At 42.6% G+C, this 22,656-nt stretch overlaps 1 protein-coding gene across 2 annotated transcripts in view; it reads right to left on the minus strand.

Annotated features, from left to right (window-relative positions):
* Positions 1-1,961: 1,961 nt before the first annotated feature.
* The window catches only part of igf1rb (insulin-like growth factor 1b receptor), a 47,256-nt gene continuing 26,561 nt past the window's right edge, over positions 1,962-22,656 (minus strand). For both annotated transcript variants that reach the window (XM_038700741.1, XM_038700740.1), the window contains 19 exons: positions 16,136-16,439; positions 15,691-15,827; positions 15,003-15,147; positions 13,923-14,131; positions 13,535-13,661; positions 12,414-12,649; positions 11,513-11,680; positions 11,209-11,416; positions 9,713-10,017; positions 9,318-9,451; positions 8,288-8,447; positions 8,085-8,184; positions 7,385-7,455; positions 7,061-7,290; positions 6,805-6,912; positions 6,383-6,545; positions 5,643-5,772; positions 5,361-5,495; positions 1,962-3,724 (listed from right to left, as the gene is read on the minus strand). In XM_038700741.1, the coding sequence (XP_038556669.1) occupies positions 3,199-3,724; positions 5,361-5,495; positions 5,643-5,772; positions 6,383-6,545; positions 6,805-6,912; positions 7,061-7,290; positions 7,385-7,455; positions 8,085-8,184; positions 8,288-8,447; positions 9,318-9,451; positions 9,713-10,017; positions 11,209-11,416; positions 11,513-11,680; positions 12,414-12,649; positions 13,535-13,661; positions 13,923-14,131; positions 15,003-15,147; positions 15,691-15,827; positions 16,136-16,439 (3,596 nt within the window). In that variant the 3' untranslated portion in view covers positions 1,962-3,198. The remainder of the gene's footprint in view (positions 3,725-5,360; positions 5,496-5,642; positions 5,773-6,382; positions 6,546-6,804; positions 6,913-7,060; positions 7,291-7,384; positions 7,456-8,084; positions 8,185-8,287; positions 8,448-9,317; positions 9,452-9,712; positions 10,018-11,208; positions 11,417-11,512; positions 11,681-12,413; positions 12,650-13,534; positions 13,662-13,922; positions 14,132-15,002; positions 15,148-15,690; positions 15,828-16,135; positions 16,440-22,656) is intronic.

Raw genomic sequence — 22,656 nt, forward strand, 5'->3', positions numbered from 1 at the left:
AGTTCTTTGATCAATTGTCTTTCTGAATTTCTATTTAGAAAACATTCAAGAGAAGAGAAGAGCCTTATGAGCATTTGTCCCCGTTATAAATCCATTTAGTGACATCCTCAGTTTTTAAATTGTTTCTAATTCATTAAATATATCTTTCAGTGCTGTAAAGTAATTCCACTTATTTCTCAACCCAATTTAACTTCAGCAATCATCTAAAAACACCTTATGTTGAAAAAAGATAAATAATGTGGATTACTCCAGCAGCATACAGAAAACCACCCTTGATTCAAGAGAGAAGTTGATTAGCAGAAAGTGAAATTGTCATACAGACAGGTTTTTGCACTTGCCTTCAGAAAAACAAGATGTTAAGGCTCACTGCTACATTAAATAAATTATATTTTGCATTTACTTTGTACCTTGAACCCAGTGTTATTACACAGCACGAACATATGGAAACCTGAAACTGACAAAATCTTATAAAATGTCAAGAGACAAGTCAAAAATAGAACTCAATTCATCAATAATAACCCAAATTTGTTAGCTAATTTTAATTTTTAAATCCTTAGTTTTCCTATATTTTCTTTGCTCCTGGCACACATTTAGTTACTTATCTGCTCTCTACTTTCCCCGCAAATTTCCCATTTTCCTTATCACGTTTCACAATACTTTTATGATAACAATTTTGCCTTATCCATGTGTAATTCAGGAAACTACTGGTCTGACTATTGGTATGGGTGTGGAGCAATTGAGACTGTCTGGCTAGCTCGCTTACCTGAAAAATGGATAGCTAAAGACATGGGGAAAAAAAGCCCTTTCGGCCAGCTACCTAGCTGCAGCTAACTTTTGTCACGAACTATGCTAAACAAAAGGTAGCTGGCTAACACTACTTTGAAGTCTGCAGACACCATGTTTTTATTGTCATCTTCAAGTGTCGCTTGTCTTCATGAAGGACTCGACTGGAAATATGTCTTGAACTTTGTGTTGAGTTATCCATGACATTTTGCAGCAGCATGTAATTTAATTACTCTTTTTTCATAATAAACAAACTAAACTGAAAAGCTCTAAGTTAGCATTAGCTAGCTCACTTTGTTAGCTTTTGCTTGATGGCTAAAATGCTCTAGCTACTGTTACTACAGCAGTACACAGTACAATATATGAATGATTAACGTCATGTGTACTCACTGGTGTGCTTTTATGATAAAAAATAGCTGGCTGAAAAATCAAATGAACCAATGGGATTTTATTTTTTGTCTATTTAAGTGACTGGGGGAAAAAATAAAGCTTTTTGTCTTTCTATACCAACTGATAAGAAAGAAAAAGAAAAAAGTATAAAGCTTTACATTTCTTTTTGCTATTCATTTATATTTTGACTTGCCTGATAACCTTTCACTACATTTTGTCAGTATTGGGGCTCCATATAAAAAGTGCAAGGACCCATCCAAAACTGGAAAACCCCCTTCTGGTTTCAGATTGTTGTTAGAAACACTGCTCTTGTCTAATGATCAAAGAAAATGAAAAAAATACAGTGTCAGAGGGACACAGAATCAGACAAAGGTTAACACACAGACACACACCAGGCTGGATGTATCAAAGTATGACAGCAAAAAAAAGGAAAATAAAAATAAAATAAAGTAGAAAAGGATTTATCTTTTCTCTTTGACCTGAGATTTAGTTGGGACTCAGCAGTGATGCCTGACCTTTGAGTATGAGTTTATACTCTAGAGGACAGAGGTCAAGGAATCCCGAGAGAACACGAGAACGTTGAAGGTCATTGGTACCGTCACTGTCCTCTAGTCAGATGGGAGGGGAAGTTACCGGTGTTTCAAAACACAAGGCAAACTGTTGTACCTTTACGCGAACACAGAAACGAAACCAGCTCATATACATTTTACACAGTTACAAGCATTAAAAAATGGACTGTAGTGGAAATGTTTTTAGATCCAACCTGAAGGAGTTTTTTTCTCTTTTTATATATATAGATATTAACTATATTACAACCACAAGAGAAATAAAGAATAGCAGCTTCTTTCTGTACATGATGAATGTCTCCAACCGTATAAAAGTTAGAAAAGTGAAACAAACAAATGCTCGGCCCACGTACAGATGTTGTAAATGTTGGCGACTAAGTGACTTGTCTAAAAAAATACCTGTTTGTATACAAGGAACTTGCTCTGAACTCGGAGCAAACCCCGATTGAGAGATGTTATAGATATAGTGTTCATATTTGTTTTCCTCTTTATGCTCTTCCCTCCTCATGTTTTTTTTTTTTTTTTTTTGCTTATTTATTGACTGGATTTGGCGTTTAAACCGTAACGGAACAGCACTTTGTGAGAGGGTGTGGCTCAATTTCAGATAAACTCATAAACTGAACCAAGGTCCACAATTTCAATTCGATAAGAGTGCAGTATCTGCAGATTTCCAACCACAATAGAGGAGCAGTGTAGAGGGACGGTAACATCCCTTTGATCACACGTAGCAGACCAAAGTGCTTTTTTTGCTTCCATTTCCAATTCCACGTGTTGGAGAATTACAGGGCAAGACTGAAGTGTACAATTTTGGCAACGAAGATTTGACCTTTCTCCCTCTGGTGTGTTTGTTTCAGCGGATTGGCTGTTGACCTGGCATTACAATGACACCCAGCCTGCTGAGCAACAACTCTACTGAAAGACCGACGGAGACCCTGACCTCTTTTAAGTGCTTTTTCATTAGATATGCTTAACAGTTTCACCATAATGCCCGCCCAAAAGCGACCACAACGGCGGTCATTTATAAAGGCCTATACATTTTGTCTTCCCGTTTGGAAATACATACAAAAAAGTAACAAACAACAATTTATAAAATAATCTTCAGCCATAAAGAGAGAGAGCGAGAACTCCCCCGAATGATTTTTACCTTTAACAGTTTTTTTTGGTCTTCCCACTCAGCAGCAAGGGCAGTGTCACGTCTGACAGCCAGCTGGTAGAAAGCAAAACTAGAATAATATGAAAAAGGTGTGTGGCGGTACAGCAGAACATGGACCTAGTGACAGTTTACTCCACCTTCCTGTGAGTCTCTGAGCAGCCACACCCAGCTGGCGGACATGGTTTTGCTGTATGTGATTTAAAAAAAAAAAAAATAGAGAGAGACAGAGAGCGATGCCACCCACAGACATCAGGTTCTGCAGAGCAGCAGGCGGCAGGGTTTGCAGTCCGGTGGGTGTCTGTCCAATCAGCAGGCAGAGGACTGCGGGAGAGGCATGGCACGTTCGTTTTTGCGTCCTCCATTCATGTGCGCGTACGGCGGGAGTTCGTCCAGAGACGGCCGTACCGCGTTGCCTGAGCCTGTCCCGAGCCCTGGCCCTGCTGCAAGGGCTGTCCCAGACAGCCCATTGGCTGCCTGCTGCCCGGTGGGCTGCTTGTCCATGGCAGCGGTAGACATACAGGGAGAAGAGGGGGAGCTTGGGGCTAGCGAGGGGGCGGGCGGAGCCTCTGAGCTCGTGGAGGTCGGGGTCTGCTGTGGGACTGGGGTTTGCTGTGTCTGTGTGGAAGAAGGGGGGTCTAGAGGAACATCATCCATGTTGTCCACCTTGTCCAGATGGAGCTGCGGAGCTTCGGCCGGCTTGTTATCGGCGCTGTAGAAGAAACTACTCTCTCTAAAAGACGGGTCCAGCTCATCCTTGATGCTGCTGATGATCTCCACAAAGGCTGGACGCATCTTAGGATTGTACTGCCAACACATTCGCATCAGCTCGAACCTACACACACACACACACACACACACACACACACACACAGATTAGCTCAGTCTGCATCAACATGTAGTAATGACTCTATCCTGAGGAACTGTGCCTTCCTACCGCCAAGCCAATATTTACTTTTGCCAAATGTTTGCTTTCTGTTGCTAAAACGGCTGTATGTAACCCCCCTAACATCTTGTTTATGAAGCACAGAGCTGACTTCACCAGCGTCCAGCAGCTGGCAGAGTGAGCTCTACATCAAGCTTTTTATTGTCGGAGTACAGCTAAGAAGCTTTCTTGCTGAGTGTAAGATGAGGAGGTCACTAAACGTCTAGCTACAGCCAGAAGCTGGTTAGCTTTGCACAAAGACTGCAAGAAAGCGGAAACAGCTAGAGCCTGGCTCGGTCCAAAAGATACAAGCATCTCCCAAAACATTTTTACATTTCAGTTTTTGTACAGATTAAACAAACATGACATAACAGTTAGTGAGCTTTAGAGGTGTCCGCAGGAAGATTAGGTTACCTTTGGACAGAACCAGGCCAGCTGTTTACCCTTGTGTACCCTGTTCTTGCCTCCCTTCACTGGCTCCCAGTTAATTTTAGGACTGATTTTAAGACTCTGTTTGTTTTTTGAAGCCCTTCATGGACTAGCTCCAGCCTATATGATCTATTGAATCCGCACGCTCCTTCAAGGTCATTCAGGTCCGCAAACCAGTCACTTCTTGTTGTCCCTAAGACACGGCTCAAGAACAGGGGGAAAAGGGAAATCAAGCTTTCTCAGTCTGAATTGCCTCTCCATGTCAGACTGGCCCCCAGCCTTTCGGTTTTTAAATCACGACTTAAAACCCATTTTTACTCCTTGGCTTTTAATCCGGGATGAGAGCTGAATGTTGCTGTTGTGTTGTATTTTGTCTATTTATTGATTCAAGTCCATGTACAGCACTTTGGTCAAACTGGTTGTTTTTAAATGTGCTTTAGAAATAAAGTTAGATTGGATTGTGTACAGTCTTTGTGCTAAGCTAAGCTTACCGGCTGCTTGCTGTAGTTACATTGTTTGGTTTTTTGTCCAGACATTTTTGCCTTTAAGGCTGAATAAGTTGTTTACAATAAATTGTGTGTATGCAATTACAGGTCATTGACAGACCTGTCAAAATTTAATGCAAAGCTACCAATTATATACCATTCCACACTTTAAAACAATGCATACTGCACAACAATAGCACACTGCAAAAAAAAAAGAAGTAAATTTATAATATGTGTTTAAAGATATAATGTTTTAAAATGATTGTTCGTCGAGAACCCTTTGCCTTCACATTTGTTGTCCTCATGACTTCACCATCTGATGCTTCCACAATGTTTTGTGGTTGGTGGCCAAATTTGTCTGCCACGCTCACAACTCTTTTGATGTGGATTTATACTCTGGCTGTTTCATATTAAGAAGAAACACATCGTGGAGAACACAAGAGCACACAGTGTCAAACAGAAGGGCCACGAATGCTATCAGCTCTGTGGTAAGGAAATCTCAACGGCTGCATACTGAAGGTGCCTTTAGAGCTGCTTATAGTTGCTTAGGAGTTAACTAGCAAAGAAGAGAAACACCTTGCGGACAGGAAGACGTTGGCTTGATGATATAAATGTGTGTGTTGGTGTCTTACAGCATGTCAGGACAGTTCTGTGGCTTCTCCAGCAGCCCTCCCTCCATGACAAAGCGGAGCACCTGCTCATTGGACAGACCTTGGTAGGGCTGTTCTGCCAGTGTGGCAATCTCCCACAATACAACCCCGAATGACCTACACACAGGGAGATAGACACGTGGTTGAATCAAAGTGTCTTCCGTTATCACCACCATGCCCTGAACACATTTGTTTGGAGGCAGTTATAGCGGAAAATGAGGTCACCGTGTGTGTGTCTGTTTGTGTTTGTGAGCGTCTGCTTACCAGACATCTGAGGTGGTGGTGAAGACTCCGTCCTTCAGAGACTCGGGTGACATCCAGCGGACAGGGAGCAAACCCTTACCACCTTTGCGGTAGTAGTCCGTCTCATAGATGTCTCTGGTCATGCCAAAATCTAAAGACATACAAACATAGGCACGCGCGCGCACACAGGGAGTAAGTGAAGCATCGACTATAAAAAACACTCCACAGCATTTGATAAAGACGGCTCTAACTGTTTTAAAAAGATGAACCAAGGGTTTTCTTCCTGTGATGTGTGGGCCTATATTCCACAGGAGGGCGCTCTTTACTGACATTATGGGCCTAGATGTATTACTATATTAACCATAATCCCTTAGAGATTACTCTAAAATAACAATATATTAAAAACGATGTTACCATACTTGTTTAGATGATGATCTAGAGCTTCTTACACTCAACAAGGTTACACATTCAATAGTTGGTTAGATCCTATTCTCTGGAATTAAATCTGGTAACAAGATATTTACGTGCATCACATTCACACTGAGGAGGTCTGCTCTGGATCTGGGGATGAAAACATGTTGACAGAGCTACACCGCTGCCACACAGAGGGTCCCCTTTCCTGGGATTAAGGTTACCATGATGATCTGGTCGTCCGGTAACATGATAATTAGACATCTTCACTCAGTCAGCATGCTCCCAATTTCCTCCCACTTCTACTCCCCAGCTGACAGTGACCTCTGACCCTTATCACAGCCCTTTACCTCCTATCTTAACAGTGAAGTCCTCGGCCACCATGCAGTTCCTGGCCGCCAGATCTCTGTGGACAAACTTGTTGGCGTTGAGGTAAGCCATGCCGTCGGCGATCTGCCCGGCCATCTGAAGCATCTTCTTCAGAGGGGGGAGAGACAGGCTTGACCACTGTTGCTGGAGACAGACAGACAGAGAGAGATGGGAGAGTGTAAGCTCTCAGAAGAAAAACGGGGGGGTTCATTCTGCCCTTTAACAGTGAACGTTGTAATTGAGTTTGTGTGTTTCCTTTTTACGTTGGGTTTGTTTTTTGGAGGGTATCCATATTATGTAGTTGTGTATGATTTATTGCGAAAATTAAATTGTGATAATTACACTGGAAAAATCCAGGGACCTGGTGGGAAGGAGCCAATACAGGTTATAAGTCAGACAATACCTCTTTAGGTCGGAGGGAGCGCAAGTAACTCTTCAGGTCTCCTCGCGTCATCAGCTCCATGATGACCAGGGTGGGCTGGCCCTGCGAAACCACTCCCAGGAGACGGACCTGCACCAAACACAGCACGCCACATCACCATGACACAAGAACTGACTGACACCCTTGTCTTTGCTTTAGGAAGCACGTGTACAAAGTGCAACCCACCGCTGCTCTGAGTGATCTTAATGCGCGTGCGCGTGTGTGCGTGTGTACATACCACATGGTGACAGTTGAACTCCTTCATGACAGAGGCTTCATTCAGAAACTCTATTCTCTCCCTCATGCTGGCAGACTCGTTGACAGTCTTAATGGCAACGCGGGTCTCCGGTTCATCTTTGACCACGCCCTTTGCCAAGCCCTCATACACCATGCCAAAGGACCCCTGGCCCAGCTCACGACTCAGGGAGATCTTCTCCCGTGCCACCTCCCACTCGTCTGGTACATACACTGCAAAGAAGAAAAGATGTGTTACAGACGTTTTCACTTATTCTCAACAGAAACAAAACTGTGCACTACATTTCTCACACGCTACTACACTCACTTTCTGCGGCACTGAAGTACTCTGGATTGACTGAGGCGTAGAGGACTCCATTTCCAAGCCGGTCACTGTTCCTGACCGAAACAAAAACAAAAGTGTTTACAGAAACACACACACACACCACATGCATGCATCCTTTTGGGGTCTGAGTGTTTACAAACATACATATCAGTTTGATCTTCCACAGAATATTGGCAAAATGCAATACTGAACCATTTCTGTTTGAAAGCGTCCTGAAGATAAAATATGTGCAGAGAATTTTTATTTTTACTCCTGAAAGAACTAACATCAGCAGGGCAGGAGTTGTTAATGTCCTGCATAATTTCATTCCAAAATCACTACATTGTCTGTGTTTAAATCACATAGAAAAAAAACCCATAAATTTTATTTTTCTACATATTGGTAGAAGCATTTTGCTTTGGTTTGTGTGCTGTTCAGAGTGGTTTGTGATTCAATGTGGCTCTTCATGTGACCACACCAACCATTAGCAGCGGGTTGAAACATTAATTCTAGAAGAAAGAAAGAAGAAAATGTTCCTCCCCAGGCTTCCATGTTTCCCTAATTTGGTTTCTTTGGTCTGCTCGGGTTAGGTAGACGTATTATATGTTTCTGCTACATGATTTTCTGTTTTATGCAATTGTATACTGTAATGAAACGATAGCTGTGCTCTACTTGTATAACCACAGTACACTGAAACACAAACCTTTTCCTGCTGAAGACCACCAGCATTGTGACTAAAAGGCAGATGAGGAAGATGATGGAGAGAGGAACAAAGATCATAGCGTAGAGGACGTTTTCATATCCTGTTGGGTCAAACACTTTGATTATTACAGATAACATCATTTCTGTGCTGAACATACGTGTAAGGATACAAAGGAGTTTGACGCATGACATTGTGTGTCTTACGTTCAGCCACGTAGAAATCCATAGAGTGCGTCCAGGAGCCGTTGCCAGCCAGTGACGTGGCTCTTACTCTGACCGAGTAGTTTCCTGGACTGAGGTTGGACAGCCGGACGCCACGCTGGGCCTGATACATCTGACCAGAGACACATTCGTGTTTCTCGGCCTGACACAAAACAAACAAACAAAAAAAAGAGCGTGTTATTGACTGAACTTTAAAAATCAGAACACAGGACCTGCCTGTTCCTCACTGTGCGATAAATAGTAAGGGCAAGACTCACAGTGCCAGACTCACCCTCCTTCATGATTAACAAATAATAGGGTTCACTCAACATAACTTGGGTCACTGGGGGTCAGCTGATAGATCAGTGAGTTCTTTTAAGAACAATTGCTGCCACTTAACAAATTGCGGTTTCTTTGTTTTTATGGTTGTGTTTCTGATACTTCACTCCTGTTAACTGGGTTTCTCTCTTCTGATTCACGACCAAAACTGTTTCTTGAAAATTAGCATTTACTCTTACACTATTACACTTTGGTTTTCATGGATCTACCTTGCACTACCCCCAGACCAATAGGTCACGCTTCAATATTGCCTTTTGCCATTGCCATTTTTTAGTGGAAGGCCTAGTCCACTGATATATATTAATCTGATGTGAGGGCTAAAATTTGATGTAAATGTCAGACCACTATTATGTAAGTATGGCTTCAACAACAACACATTTTTAATACACAGTATGGATTAGTTATCAGATGGACATAATGAAATATTCGCAAAATCTGGAATAAAAAGGTGTTCGATTTGATTGTTACAACCTACAAACAATGGGGCAACAGACTAATTTAGTCTATGAAGCAAAATGAATGTTTGGTATTCATTTAAGGGCTGGTTGGCTAGTTGGAAACAGAGGGGTCAAGCAGCATTTTGCTCAGATCGTGACAGTGCTAATGAATAAATTCTGAATACACATAATTTTTAAATTCATTGTCAGAAAGAGCAATCCCCCCCCCAGTGGTAGATGGACAGATGCGGTCTTACCTCAGTAGCCAGTTTAAACTTGATCTCATACATGAGGATGAGTCCGTTGGGGTGAGTTGGCTCTGGCCAGCGCAGAAACACCCAGTCCTCTTGGCCTTCCCAGGTCACTAGGCCGGGTATGTCGTCAGCCTTTTCTGGAGAACCGCAGGGAGAATAGGTTACCATGGTGACCGCAGCGGTCAGAGGTTTTAATTCCTGCAACAGCCTTGTGTGTCCAGCATATTTTTAAACATCTGCAGCGGCTAATTTATCTGAAAAATCATCTGGGTACCTTCAGAGTCTCGGCAGAGATACATACAGGTAAGTCTGTACTTTAGTTATGCTACAGTGCTGGTCAGTTATTATTATTAATTAGCATGTGCTCTATTATTTAAACACTTCATTTCTCCTCTAACCTGCAGGCTTGGTTCGGGAGAAGACAAACTCTGCAGCGCTGCAGCGTTGGACCTGTCGATTGCAGGCGTGAACGTCGATGCGGTAAACTGTGAACGGCTGCAGTTCAAAGATCTGCAGCTCACGCTCCGTCACAGATTGCTCCACAAACTCAAACTCTCTGTCCGCCGGCTCCACATCCGGAGTACTGCTGTTACCAGCGGCTTGGAGTGGAGGAACAGTGCTGTTGTTAGTGTGCAGCCGGTTGCGGCGGGAGTGAGTGGAGTTGGCAATGCCAAAGAGATCTCTACGGCGACGATCAGGTGGCCTGGAGGTGAGAGGAAGAGAATAGTGGAGTGGAGATACATGAGGTGTAGGAGGGAGGGATGGATGGAGAGAGAAGACAGAGGACAGTTTTAAGTTAAGTATGGTAACACCAATATAATCCAATCAAATACTAGCAATTGCTAGGAGCAAATGCTACAAGACACTAACAAAAGTAAAATGAAAATGTAACATGCAGATTAGAGGAGGATTTTGCACAGAAGTTGATGAAGCACAAGATATGACTAGCTATTGGAAATCCTTCCTCCCTCAAGCTTCAGTCTATGCATGATTTGATCATTTTCCTTGCCATTTGGCTTTAATTTAAGCAGCTGGGATGAAACTTGGTAGGGAAATTCTAAATAAAATGACTCAACGGTTCGGTGGATTTTGCAGCTATTGAACCTTCACAAGCAGTTTCATGGCAGCGTGAGATATACCACACCCACCACTACCACATTTGATCACAGTGCAACCAAGTTGTTCCTTAAGCATGTGAAAAGTTACAGTATTTTGATCTTGGAAAAAAAGTTTGTCGTCACGTGTAACGGGCAAATGAGCAATGTTGTTCTTCTGCGACGGTTTCAGACGAAATGTGGACAACTTTCTGGTGTATATGTAACAGTCACATAAGCAGAGTTCAAAGATACAGTTTACAAGGTGACATGCACGCTGGGTTCACACACCATTAGCGGGAAATGCAGGAAATGTCATGGCACCTGTTGGTTATTTTTGGAAGAACATACATCAACTCTTTCGTTCTATACCTACAAAAACCACCGAGAACTAATTAAAATCAGCTGGTCCAAGCTCTGCATGTGTGTGTGATACACATGTCTGTAGTGCGAGGCAGCGGGCCGACTCCCTAAATCAGACAGAAGCCAAAACATAATTTAGAAACTTTTTAGAAAAGTTTAGAAACTTAAAATTCATAAAGGAATTATAAAGAGGGTATCTGGGTTGTTGTTTGTAACTACTAAGCATAACTATATAATGGCCTGATCTGTTGTGAAGTTACCTGGAAAATGACCCTCAAGCATTGCAAGAAAAATTCCACATTAAAAGCAGCGAAAGAGCATTTACTTTTCGATTCATCGTTTTGGTTTAGACAAAGTTACATATGAAGTTATATGCTGTCATGGCCAGTGCACACCTTTGTCATACAATAAAGCATTGATGGTGATGAGTCGATTACCTTGGTGTAAAAATGGAGTTGTGCAAGAAGTTTTCAAAGACTTTCCGGTAGGAGGCATCAGCAGCTTCGGCCTCCAGGTCCTCAACGGATTTGGGGCAGGGGCAACAGGGGCCTTTGTCTGCCCCCTCAGAATCAGGCTTAGTGGGCTTGGTGTCCTCTTCCTGGTCTCCCACACCTATGGCAGCGATCCTTATGGGGATCTTCAGCTCTAAGGACGAAGAAGAGGATGCATTTCAGACAGGTGTACTATAACTCCACAACTAGCAATATGGTGTATAAACTGTGTGTGTGTGTGTGTGTGTACCTTTAGAGCAGTAGTTGTGCTGATACAGCTCTTGGTCTTCGGCTTGTTGCTGCCACCTGACCAGGTAGTAGGTTTGGTTTCCGTTTGGTGAGACAGGGGGCGACCAACGCACCACCAACTGCGTAGACGAGTTAGAGTACGCTCGCACATCCTGAGGCATGGAGGGTGCTGAAAGAGAGACAACAATAAAAAAAAAACCCACTAAATTATTCTGATTCTGATTATTCCCTCCGCGGCTGCTGGGAAATGCTGCCAGTGCAGATGTGCTTCTCTGACATCACAACGCTGTTAAGAATTTACAGCACAGCTGGATTTAGTTAAAGTAGTCTTCCAGTTCATCTAATTATATTATATATTATTATAGGTCTTTTTTGTAACTCCGTTTTCCTCCATCTCTTTGAGATGCAGCTGTGTTTACTAATACAGTCTTCTCCATGTTTGGATTACGTCATCGTGAAACAATCCCACATCTATTTGAAAAACAAGCAGCAGTAAGAACAGAACATTTACCTGTCAGTAAGCGTGCTCTGGTGAGAATGAACGTTAATATCGTAGTGAAACAAATCAGACGAAGCGTTCACGACTTTCCAATCTTCCAGCACTGCTACAACCACAACTGACTGCTCTTCCTTTACTGTCCGCCTGAATTAAGGAATGACTTCTGACCTACATACTACACTCACGAAAATGTATCGCTTCAAGACACTCTCTGACATTACTGGCTTTTATAGGCTTCGCTGAGATAAATTTCAAGCTCACTCTTTTAGTACCTCTGTGTTATTTGCAATCAATCTTGGCTCACAGTAACGTCTGTAATATCTTCTGTGACAATGCAGCCTGCTACCCTTAACCTTAACAACTGGTTGCTTGTAACCTTGGTGACCTATGAAACGATACCTACCTGAAGGGCTGGTGCGGATGTAGACCACCTTGCTCTTGGCACTCGGCATATGTTTGTCCTCCACCATGAGTGTGATGGCCTTGACGAACACAGCATACTGCGTCCAGGGCTTCAGGCCGGACAGCAGGACTCCGGGGTCAGAGTCCTTGTCTGGCCTCAACTCCACGTCCACCATGTTCCAGCTGTTGGAGCCACAGCCATCCTGCCCCTCGAACTCTGTGATGTTCTGAAATGGCCTGGAAGCAAAAGGGTTAAATAGTTACAAGTATATTCACATATATTATTGAAGAGATGTGACTTAAGTTAGTGTGTTTCTCAGATCTTCATAGTTAATAAGACTGTTTTATTCTTGGGTTAACATTGTCACATGTCACAAACTCCAAATGTGTTTTCACCCCCCCGCTTTTATGACTATTTTCAATTTGCACAGAAAAAACCTGAGTGGAAAAGCTAAAAATTTGAAGAAAAAAGGTCAAAATAAAAAAGGTTTTTATGCTTGACAGAGGTGGAAAAGTTGGTGTATCGATAAAATGAGTGCAGTGGAAACTGACTTGGTAGTTAAATCGTGACACACGAAGCAGGTGACTTAAATGACGAGAGAGAAAGAGAAAAGTAGCGGAGATAGTAACGTTCCTCAAATTAATACATAAGACAAACATAATCTTTGCGTCACGTTTTGCAGATGTTTTTTTTGTTCATTTGAGCTTTGACTGAAACTCTTTAAATTACGTCATGTTGTTGTGCCCTCTTCTTCTGCAATGGCTTAATGGCACCCAACTGGAGAATTGCTGCCTCCAGTTGTTCATCTTAATAAGCCCAACTTTTAAAATAATCACATAACAGTAGTGGATGGAAACGCATATTAATTAGCAATTTCTTATGTAGATTTATGTAAATGGTTTTAAAATTTGCACCAAATTTAGAAACTTGGCTCCACATGGCTACTAATTAAATTGATTTTATTTGCTGCTCAGTGTATTTAAAGTCCTCTTAATAAATCTGATAGTGAGGTTCAGATAGAGCTCTGATTTTTGTTTCAGCTCCTATCACTGCTGCAGTCTGTAGTGCTCAGGCTGGGAAAGGAAGCAGCTAACAATTGCAGGCAAATCTGAGAAACGTACGCTTCCTTGTAGTAGACGATAAAGCTGATGAGGTCTCTGTAGTCAGGGGGGCGATAGCGTTGCCAGGTGAGTTTGATCCTTGTACTGCTGGTGCTGTTGGACTTAAACTTCAGGATAGTACTTTCACCTATGGGAGAAAGGAATGAGGGAGGGAGAGTCGAGTTAAAATCAAAGTGCTTCAGTATGTTTTTGTTAAAATATGCAGCAATTAGTTTGGGTGACAGTGGTGCAGTAAATACTGACATGTGGTGTGGAACAACATCAGGCTCAGAGGAGGCGTTTGCAAACGGTTTGTAAGCTAGATTAACTCCTCTACATGTACAGGACCGTAGCCATTTAAATATTTGTGGGGTTGTTTTTTTTAGACTGAAGCTCACGCGACACTTACAGATGGCTCTGTCGCCGTTGTTTCGGAAATCGCTCTCCTCAAAGTGGCCCTGGATGCCCGTCTTCTCCCACATCTTGCGGATCTCGGACGTGCAGAGCTTCGGGTTGGCTCTAAAGAACAGCGTCCCTGCCTTGATGGTGAGGTTGTGCTGCTTCCAGTCCCAAAGATACTGGAGCTGCTGGTTGTCAAATGCCGAGAAGGCATACACACTACAGGGCAGAAAGAAGAGAGGAAGAATGAATGCTAGGCAACAATGTATTTCTCAAGTCTACATTCATTGTCTCCTTGTTGGGTTATTGTCGGTTTTGCTATTCATGCCAAGTTGAAGGCCTACTTTCTGATCAAGGACAATGCCATATTTTCAGTGCATAAGGGAGAGGGAAATGGAGAGGGAGAGGAGCAGTTTTTATGAGTCGTTGGGTAACACCCAGACATTCAGGAATGACTGTTATGTAGGCCTTGGGACAGTAAGATTCCTGTGAACTCATGGAGAAACAGACGGAGGAGGGAGTCAAGGACTCTCTATGACCCTGACAGAACCTTTCCTTGTACTGTGAATGTTATGCTGTATTATAATTTTGCCGTTTTTTTTATTTAATATTAGTGATATTACAGACACCAACCCAAAACAAGTAGGTAAAATACTTTCCAGTCTGCACCCTCACAGTCAAAACATCCTTTCCTTTTCTCAAACATTTCAGTGATGACCTTGACTAGTCACATTAAAAACACCAGTGTTGCACAATTGCTTGGTTACTACGACAACTCTCTACAGCAACCGGGCAAATCTGGGATTAAAAAGTGTCGTCCCTCACATTTAGAGTGCGGCAACAAAACAGACTCTTTAAAAAGACAGTAATTTATCCAGTCTGTTGACCATGGAGCCGAGTACTATTCACTACAATAAATCACTATTCAAGAGAATCCTCTGAAGCAAAGGCTGTTTCAAGAGAAAACAACCCAGACTGTGAACCAACATCAGTCACCTGTGAGCCGTTGGGGCCTTAACTGGGATTGCGTGTGTGCGCGCATCTATGCGCTTGCAGTTTAATTGTGTGCGTTTTGAGTGTGTGGTCCTACTCGTCCAGAAGGTCCTCTCCATCGATGTATCTGAGGCTGCGGAGGAAGGCCAGGGAGCTCAGAGTGTGGGAATGTCTGATCCACACATAACCCGTCACCCTCTGGATCAAACCTGTGAAACTCTCCAGCTCTGCCACCATGTTGTCTAAACAAACACAAAGACGCCCACAGACACACCGCTGTTATTAACCATCGTTTCATTAGCGTCTATTGATGCATTTCTACCTTTTTGTTTTACTTTGCACTAAACTACGTTCATGGTTGACCGCTTTGTTTTTATACGTGATTTACTGAAAATCACTTCGTTAAAACATAAACAAACAGCTATATACCGAAATCCCTTTTCTTTTCCTTACTCCATTTATCCTTCTCCCTCCATTCCCAACCTCCCCCTCCTCCTTTAAGGCTCTTCTTCCTCATCCTATTATGTGTATTTCTAATTTTCCAACACCTGGAAATTATACAGAACTTTGGTCTAGACTAATCCTGACATCACTTCTGCTATGTAGAACAATTTATGGTCTGTTAAAAACAGTTTGTCCAGACTGAGAAATTTGGCACTAACGCCTTATGAGACTACAGGTGTCATCAATCATGGTTTAACAGTAGGTAACCAACAAACCTCTTTAAATTTCCTGAGCAGCTGACAAATTGTAGAATGGTGCTAGTGGTACAGTGTAGTACTTACAGCCTCTCCGGATGTTGATATGCAGGTTGCCTTTGATAACAGTGCAACCTTTGAGAGACTGAGCAGCATCCATGGAGTCGATGACCTTCTCTTCGCATACTTTATCGCACAGGCCATCGCAGGCTGTACAGAACATACTGGAGACAGGAAGCGATAGATGGGAACAGGAGACGGTACAGTGCCTTTTTACTGACGTACATTCATTCCATAAACTCCTTTAATCTCCTTATTTCTGTCCCTGAAAATGTTTGTCAGTGTTTGCCAGCGCAAGCTAAATGATGTCAAGGAGAGATTCTGAGATTTAACTAGAAGATTTCATTATTCTACCAAACTACAGGTTTATTATGGGACTCCGTTTACCTCAAAACAAACTGACTTTTATTGTAGCAGTATATTCAGTTTTTGCCCTGATAAAATGTTAAAATGGAAATGGGGGGGAGCTCACCTGTTGGGTGCGGTGCGCATGTACCCTGGTGGGCATTCAGACATGCACTCTCCACCATGGATGATGAAGCTGTCGAAGTCGGGGAGGTGGACTTTGGAGCAAAGCTCGGCACTGATGCAGCGCCAGCCCTCGAACTTGTAGGTGTTGGGAGGGCAGTCAGCCACGCAGCGTCCTTGGTGGTAGTAATGCACGCACGCCGCACACGCTGTGTCACTACCAGGGACTGTGCAGCTGCCCAGACACTGAGGGTGGCAGCACTCGCCATCCGGTGTGCACGCTCGCCGTACACACTTCTCTGGGCACTCTGGTGGGGAGAGAAAAAGAGTGAGAGAGAAAGTATGATACCTTTGCAAATGAATAAAAAATATTGACTTTTTTCCCAGGATGTAAAATTTTTGGTAATTTAAAATAATTGACATGAAGACACATTAGGACATCTGTCCAATAAAAAGGAGTCACACTACAGAATTTTTACATATTACACAAAGCAAAATCAGCAAAGCAATCTGACAGCTGAAAAGCTCTCACTTGAAAAGGTAATACAAACCAGAGCTTTCCTTTAGTGCATCCCCCAAAAATATTCCTTTAATCTGCGGAGAGTTAGATGGGAAGATTGATACCACTCTCGTTTCTGTATTGACTATATGAAGCAACAGCCAGCAGGGCCTGGCTCTGTGCACAGGAAACTAGCACTTTTTAAAGTTCACTACTTAAAATGTCTCATCTCGTACGTTTAATCCATACAACAAAATGAGGTCTAAAAATTACACATCGGTTTTTGTGCGGACGGAACAAACGGAATATTGGGATATTTTGGGAAACATGCTCATTCACATGTTCAGAAAACAGAGGAGAGCAAGAAAGAATACTTTGCTAATTGGTACTGTGTCCTGTTTTGTTTTTCTTAATATCCGCATACAGAGGACTGCCAGTCTAGATCTGGGACACCCTCTCATCCACAGCATGAGTACAAAATTTTGTGGCAAGTGTCAAATGTTGCTATTAGCATTAGGATGCAGTTCTAGTGTGATAATGGATTGCAATGTGGTGTTTAAACTACCTGCCTAGTCTGGATCTGGACAATCAACAACTGCAACTTAAAAAGGAACATCAGCTCTACGTTATCCCAACAACACCTGCCTGAACGTCCCTGACTTTAGCAAACGTCAGCGTTTAACAAATAAACACTACCCGTCAGTCCTGAGCAAATGATTTGCATTTAGTGGGGAGTGACTGACAACACACATTAAAACAGGCACCCATGAGGAAGGTGTGAAGTCTGCTTCAAAAACACCTTCGTATGTATCGGTTCTTTTGACTATGCATAAAGCCAAACAAACCATGTCCAGAGAACAACCTGTCAGAGCTGTTTGTCTTCTGCTTTTGTTTGCTGGGTGGGCTGGTGTTGAGCCCAGTAGCGCTGTGCGGAGTTCATCGCAGAGTCACAGTGACAAAAGATTCTCCGCCCCGGGTTTTCCACCGAGCGCTGCTACAAATAACTCCTCCAGTTGCTGCGGTGTCCCTCTAAATAAGAGGATATTGTAACTGATGACAGAGGATACTGATTGAGGAGCTCCAGAAGGAAAAACACTGGACTGACCCAGGTGCAGTATAGAACGTGGTGGCCTGTTGGTCATTACGGCAGGGGAATTTAAAATCACCTTCATCATCACCATTAAAGTAAGCAATTAACGTTTAACCCAGCTTTACAGACAGCAGCTCATTGGTTCAACATGAGCAAAGCAGATTGGTTCAAACTCACTCTATAGAGAGAAATGTTCAAGACCTTGAAAGCATCTACACTATCTACCACAGAAACAAACACTAATTGCTATGGAGACGCTTTAAAGCACTGCTTGAAATGATTTGTGTGTGTGTTGGTGAGTATGTCTGTATGACCAAAAAAATAAATGAATAAATAAATAAATAAGTACTTTTGATTATGTCATCCACTTAGATTAGCCAAGGGCTGTGTTTAAACAGAAACCAAACAAAGTGAAGTTATGGGAAATGTTTACAGGATGGTGAGTGAGAAAACACTGAAACGCGTTTCAACACGTTGTCTCCGCCGTCTCTGTCAAACAAACTGAAGACATCAGGCCAAGCGGAGATGCCTACTGCTACTCTCTTATTTGTATTTCAGTGATTTCTCCATCATGGGTCCAGATTTCTGTGTTCAAAGTGAGTAAACGGGCGATGAAAGGGCTGGACGCTGGTCTCTCTCTCTCTCTCTCTCAAAAAAAAAACAAAACTGATGTCAAATTGGAAAAGGAAGTCATTCCCAGGGCCTGAAACAGAACAGAAAGTTCCAACCATCTGCTTAATCTGTTTTAACGCTTAAGAAAGGGTGCTTTCGGGAAAAACGGCCGCCATAAAAAGCACAGCTGAATTTTGTCCATCAATAATAAATCGATAATAAGACGATATTTGGCATCCTTCAAAAATGTGTCTGTAAAAGTCTGATATTGTGCTAGCTCACTCGTGACATTAATGGAAACAGGTCTCTTTTATTCATTTCAAACTGAAGTATTCAAATAAAAACCATTTGATCTGTTGCTTTATTAGCCCTGAGCTCTGTCGTAGCTGTGGGCTTAGTGGCTTTGATTCGGTCATCATCAGCGTAATGGTGTTTGAACCTGAGTTTGGTTAGATTGTGGTCTTTAACGCCAGCCGATTTTTGACACAGTTTGCAGATTGACGTCTTTTGAGCAACGTCCGTTTTTTTTTCCCCAAAGCAAAACCACCTCCATGAGAGTGAGGATGATCCACGTCTAGTTATTCAATCTAATGACGTAGTCTACGAGGTTGCTGGTGTCAGTGTTTTATCTCCTAGCGCCGTTTGTTCACTTATTAACTTCAGTCACACATTTTTCGGCAGCTGTTGCTTGTTTAACTCTAGCGCATGTGTACTGCATGCATGACGCAGTAAATGGGAGGACAAGGTGTTTTTGAGGTTTTAGAAGCCACCAAGACAGAAATACAGAGGAAAAAGTAGCCACTTTGAGCTACAATCCCACCTGTCAGTGATGACTTGTTGAGTTTCAGGGTAAATGTTTATTGTTCGTCATCCTGCTGAACTACAGTTTTTGCATGCTACACAGCCTGTCAGACCAAATAAATGATAATAGAAAAGGCCTTGAGCTGTGAAACCAATCCAGCACATCTGCTTGGGAAATCCCTAATTGCAATATAAACTGCATACCATTAATTAAATACAGCATCTATGTGCTGCCAGGTGTTTTAAGCACTTTGTTTTTCATTTACAAGTCATTTCCCCCTGAGTGACGTGTGAGTTTCGGGCAGTAGAGAAATCTACTGTTCTTCCCATATGACAAAAAAAATCATCATCAGGCAGTGCCCATGAGATGACCTTCCAGCCCGCCTCCTGACTGACACAGAAGCCAATCAGAACCTTCAGACTGTGTGGTCCCACCAACCATTCAGCAGGCTGTTTGTGTTCAGCAGGAGGGAACCAGTGCTGCATTTCTCTGGCACAGAATGTTCTTTCTCTGCTCCGAGCACCCCCCCCACCCACCAACTCCATCTCGCCCTCTGAACCCTACAATGGGGTGATGGGGGTTGTGTTCAAATGGTGTAATTTTGCAATGTGATAATGTACGGCCTCAGGCCTGTAGAGAGAGGAAGGAGATAATGTGTGCCTGGAGTTTGGCTCAGGTTGAAGCTGTTAGTCTGTACCCTCCTGGACATAACTCATTGACCAGTATAGGGTGGACAGCAGCGGTGGTGGTGGTGGGGGGTGACGGGTACATACAGTGTAGATCAGCATTCCACTGGACATCTGCAGCATAATGGATCCCAGCTTTTACTCTACTTACTGCACTTGGGTTGATGCAGAGCTGCAGCACAAGGGGAGGTGGTGGTGGAGTAGGAGGAAGGGGTAGAGGAGGAGAACAAGGAGGAGGAAGTGTAAAAGGGTGAATGAGGAAGAAAATGAACTACAGATGGGGGAGATGTGGAAGAGGACATGGAGGAGGAAGCTGGAGAAGGAAGGTGTTTAAAGATGGAGATAAAGGGATGGAAACCAAAATCACCCTTTAAAAATGTATTTTTCAAAGCAGCACGCACGCACGCACACACACACACACACACACACACACACACACACACACACACACACACACACACACACACACACACACACACACACACACACACACACACACACACACACACACACACACACACACACACACACACACACACACACACACACACACACACACACACACACACACACACACACACACACACACACACACACACACACACACCAGAGCTGCCAGCTGGGGGAGCCAGACAACACAAACACAAATAGAATTAAGCGTGTGGTACCATTTCAAAATATATGAAATGATAACTATGAATTGAGCTCACTCTATTAAAAACACTCATCATCAGTGTTGAGTAAAGACCAAAGACACTGAGCTTGGTTAAAAAAATACCTCATTCAATCACATATTATTTAAGCTGCGTTACTTAGTTTTTGGTAAAGAAACAACAACAACCAAACAAACCAAACAAAAGTGAACGCTGGTGATGTTGAGCATCGAAAAAAACTTTTAGGGTACATAATATACATAATTTAACTTTGGGAGTTTTCAAAGTCTGACTCTGTGCACCATATTCTATACTAAATATTTAGTGCTGCTGACACTGTCAGGTGACCTTGGACTGCCTGGGGTGTGCTGAGGGTAATGGGGTGTCACTGACAATGCTGGACCACAAGGAAAATCAGATTGTTAATGTGTGTGTTTTTTATTATTTTTTAACATTTTATGAATACAATCTACCTAGGTTATTACTTCCTGTGCCCAAAGACTAGAGGTACTAGAAAATGAATGTGTAGGTTGTAGAAAGTTAAAAAGTTGCTAGTCTCCACGCATTAAAACGGTTCACCTTTTCCATTCTGTCATTATGCAGCACTGTCGGCTGTAGGATAAAGATCTCTGCTGTGGGTCATATAGCCGATACAGGCCATTCCAGGGAAACTGAAATACCAGCCCAGCAGGAAGGTAGGCTGGGAAACTCACACCAGTCACGATCCAAACTGTGGGAAAATGCCTGGGTGGCTGCTTCTAAACTAATCAATTATAGCAGCCACGTAGCATCAAACGATGTCAGAGTCATATAGGATAATAAAATATATTGCTGGCTGGTTAAACAGTGAAAGTGTTTCTCTCTCTCTCTCTCTCACACACACACACACACACACACACACACACGCTCTCCTGTTGATCAGCTGATCAACTAAGAATTAAAAGCCTTTCTAATTGTTAATCCTTGTTTTCAGCCCGCATCCTCGTGGTGATAGGAACAGGATGTCCCACACAGACAAACAGTTGCTGGGATGACGCTCCAGGCTTTAGCAGTGTATACTACTCAGCAGCACAACACAACAGTAACAGGCAACGGCAGATGTCTAGACTGATGACAGCAGAGTTGATTCAAAAACACAGACAGTGATCTGTATTGGCTTTGTAGCCAACAGCACTGACTGTAATATTTCAGTTCATAACAAAAGTTATGTTGTTAAGGACAAATGAGTATTAACGGTGCATTTGGCATCTTTTTAATCTGATTAATAACCTCAGTCTTTGCCATGTTAAAGACCATCAAATAGGTCCACAGAAGGTCAGTACTACTCAGTAAACAGAACTTTTTTACATGATCCATGATTTTAACAGAAAAAAAATGTATGCATACTGTTTTTGCTCAGCAATAGCGAGAAGGTGTATGAGCCAAATACAAAGGATTTGCTCCAATGACATAAAAATACAGGGAAAATATATTTTCTTGTGGTTTTACAAAATCAAGTTCAAACTTATGGTTTTGGGCTTTATAAATAACTTGACTCGATGGGGAAGTCAGATGGAAATGGCTGTAGTCAATATTGGGATTGTGATGGGGTTTTTTTTTTTTCCCATTAATTGTGTTGTCCTGGTGACAAAGACTGCCAGGAACAGGCCCCCGGGGCTCCTTCAACTTCCTGTATGACTTGGTTTTTAATTACCAGTCCCACTACGGCAGGACTGAATCATTATGTCTAAAATGACAATGTAAGTAATATTAATGCCAACTACAGGGTTTGTTCTGACGTCCAAAATGTTTCAGTAACAATATCCACAGTCTACGATACATTCATAGACAGTAACCAAACAACTGTGATAAACCATGATGTGCCAGAGTGGGCTGTCATTGCAGGAATTAGGCAACATGGATGAGATACAGTGCGATCACCAAAACCAGAACATATCAACAATAATATCACCAATAATATCAACAGAGTTCTACTCCAAACATCTAATCAATTGTCTCTGAGGCTACCGACCAGCAGACAAAAAATATATTGATCTGCACCATTTCATTCATCTACATTCAGCCTCATTCACTGCATGTGCACTACAGCTTCGATTCCCAGCGTGAACTCAAATGGGTCTAAAACCAATTGGCTAGCATCTAGCTAGAAATGTCTTTAATTCCCTCAGGCTTAATCAGGTGGA

Source organism: Micropterus salmoides, unplaced genomic scaffold, assembly GCF_014851395.1.
Source record: "Micropterus salmoides isolate LMB-PRFRI ecotype aquatic unplaced genomic scaffold, ASM1485139v1 Ms_hic_scaffold_6, whole genome shotgun sequence".
Classification (NCBI taxonomy): Eukaryota; Metazoa; Chordata; class Actinopteri; order Centrarchiformes; family Centrarchidae; genus Micropterus; species Micropterus salmoides.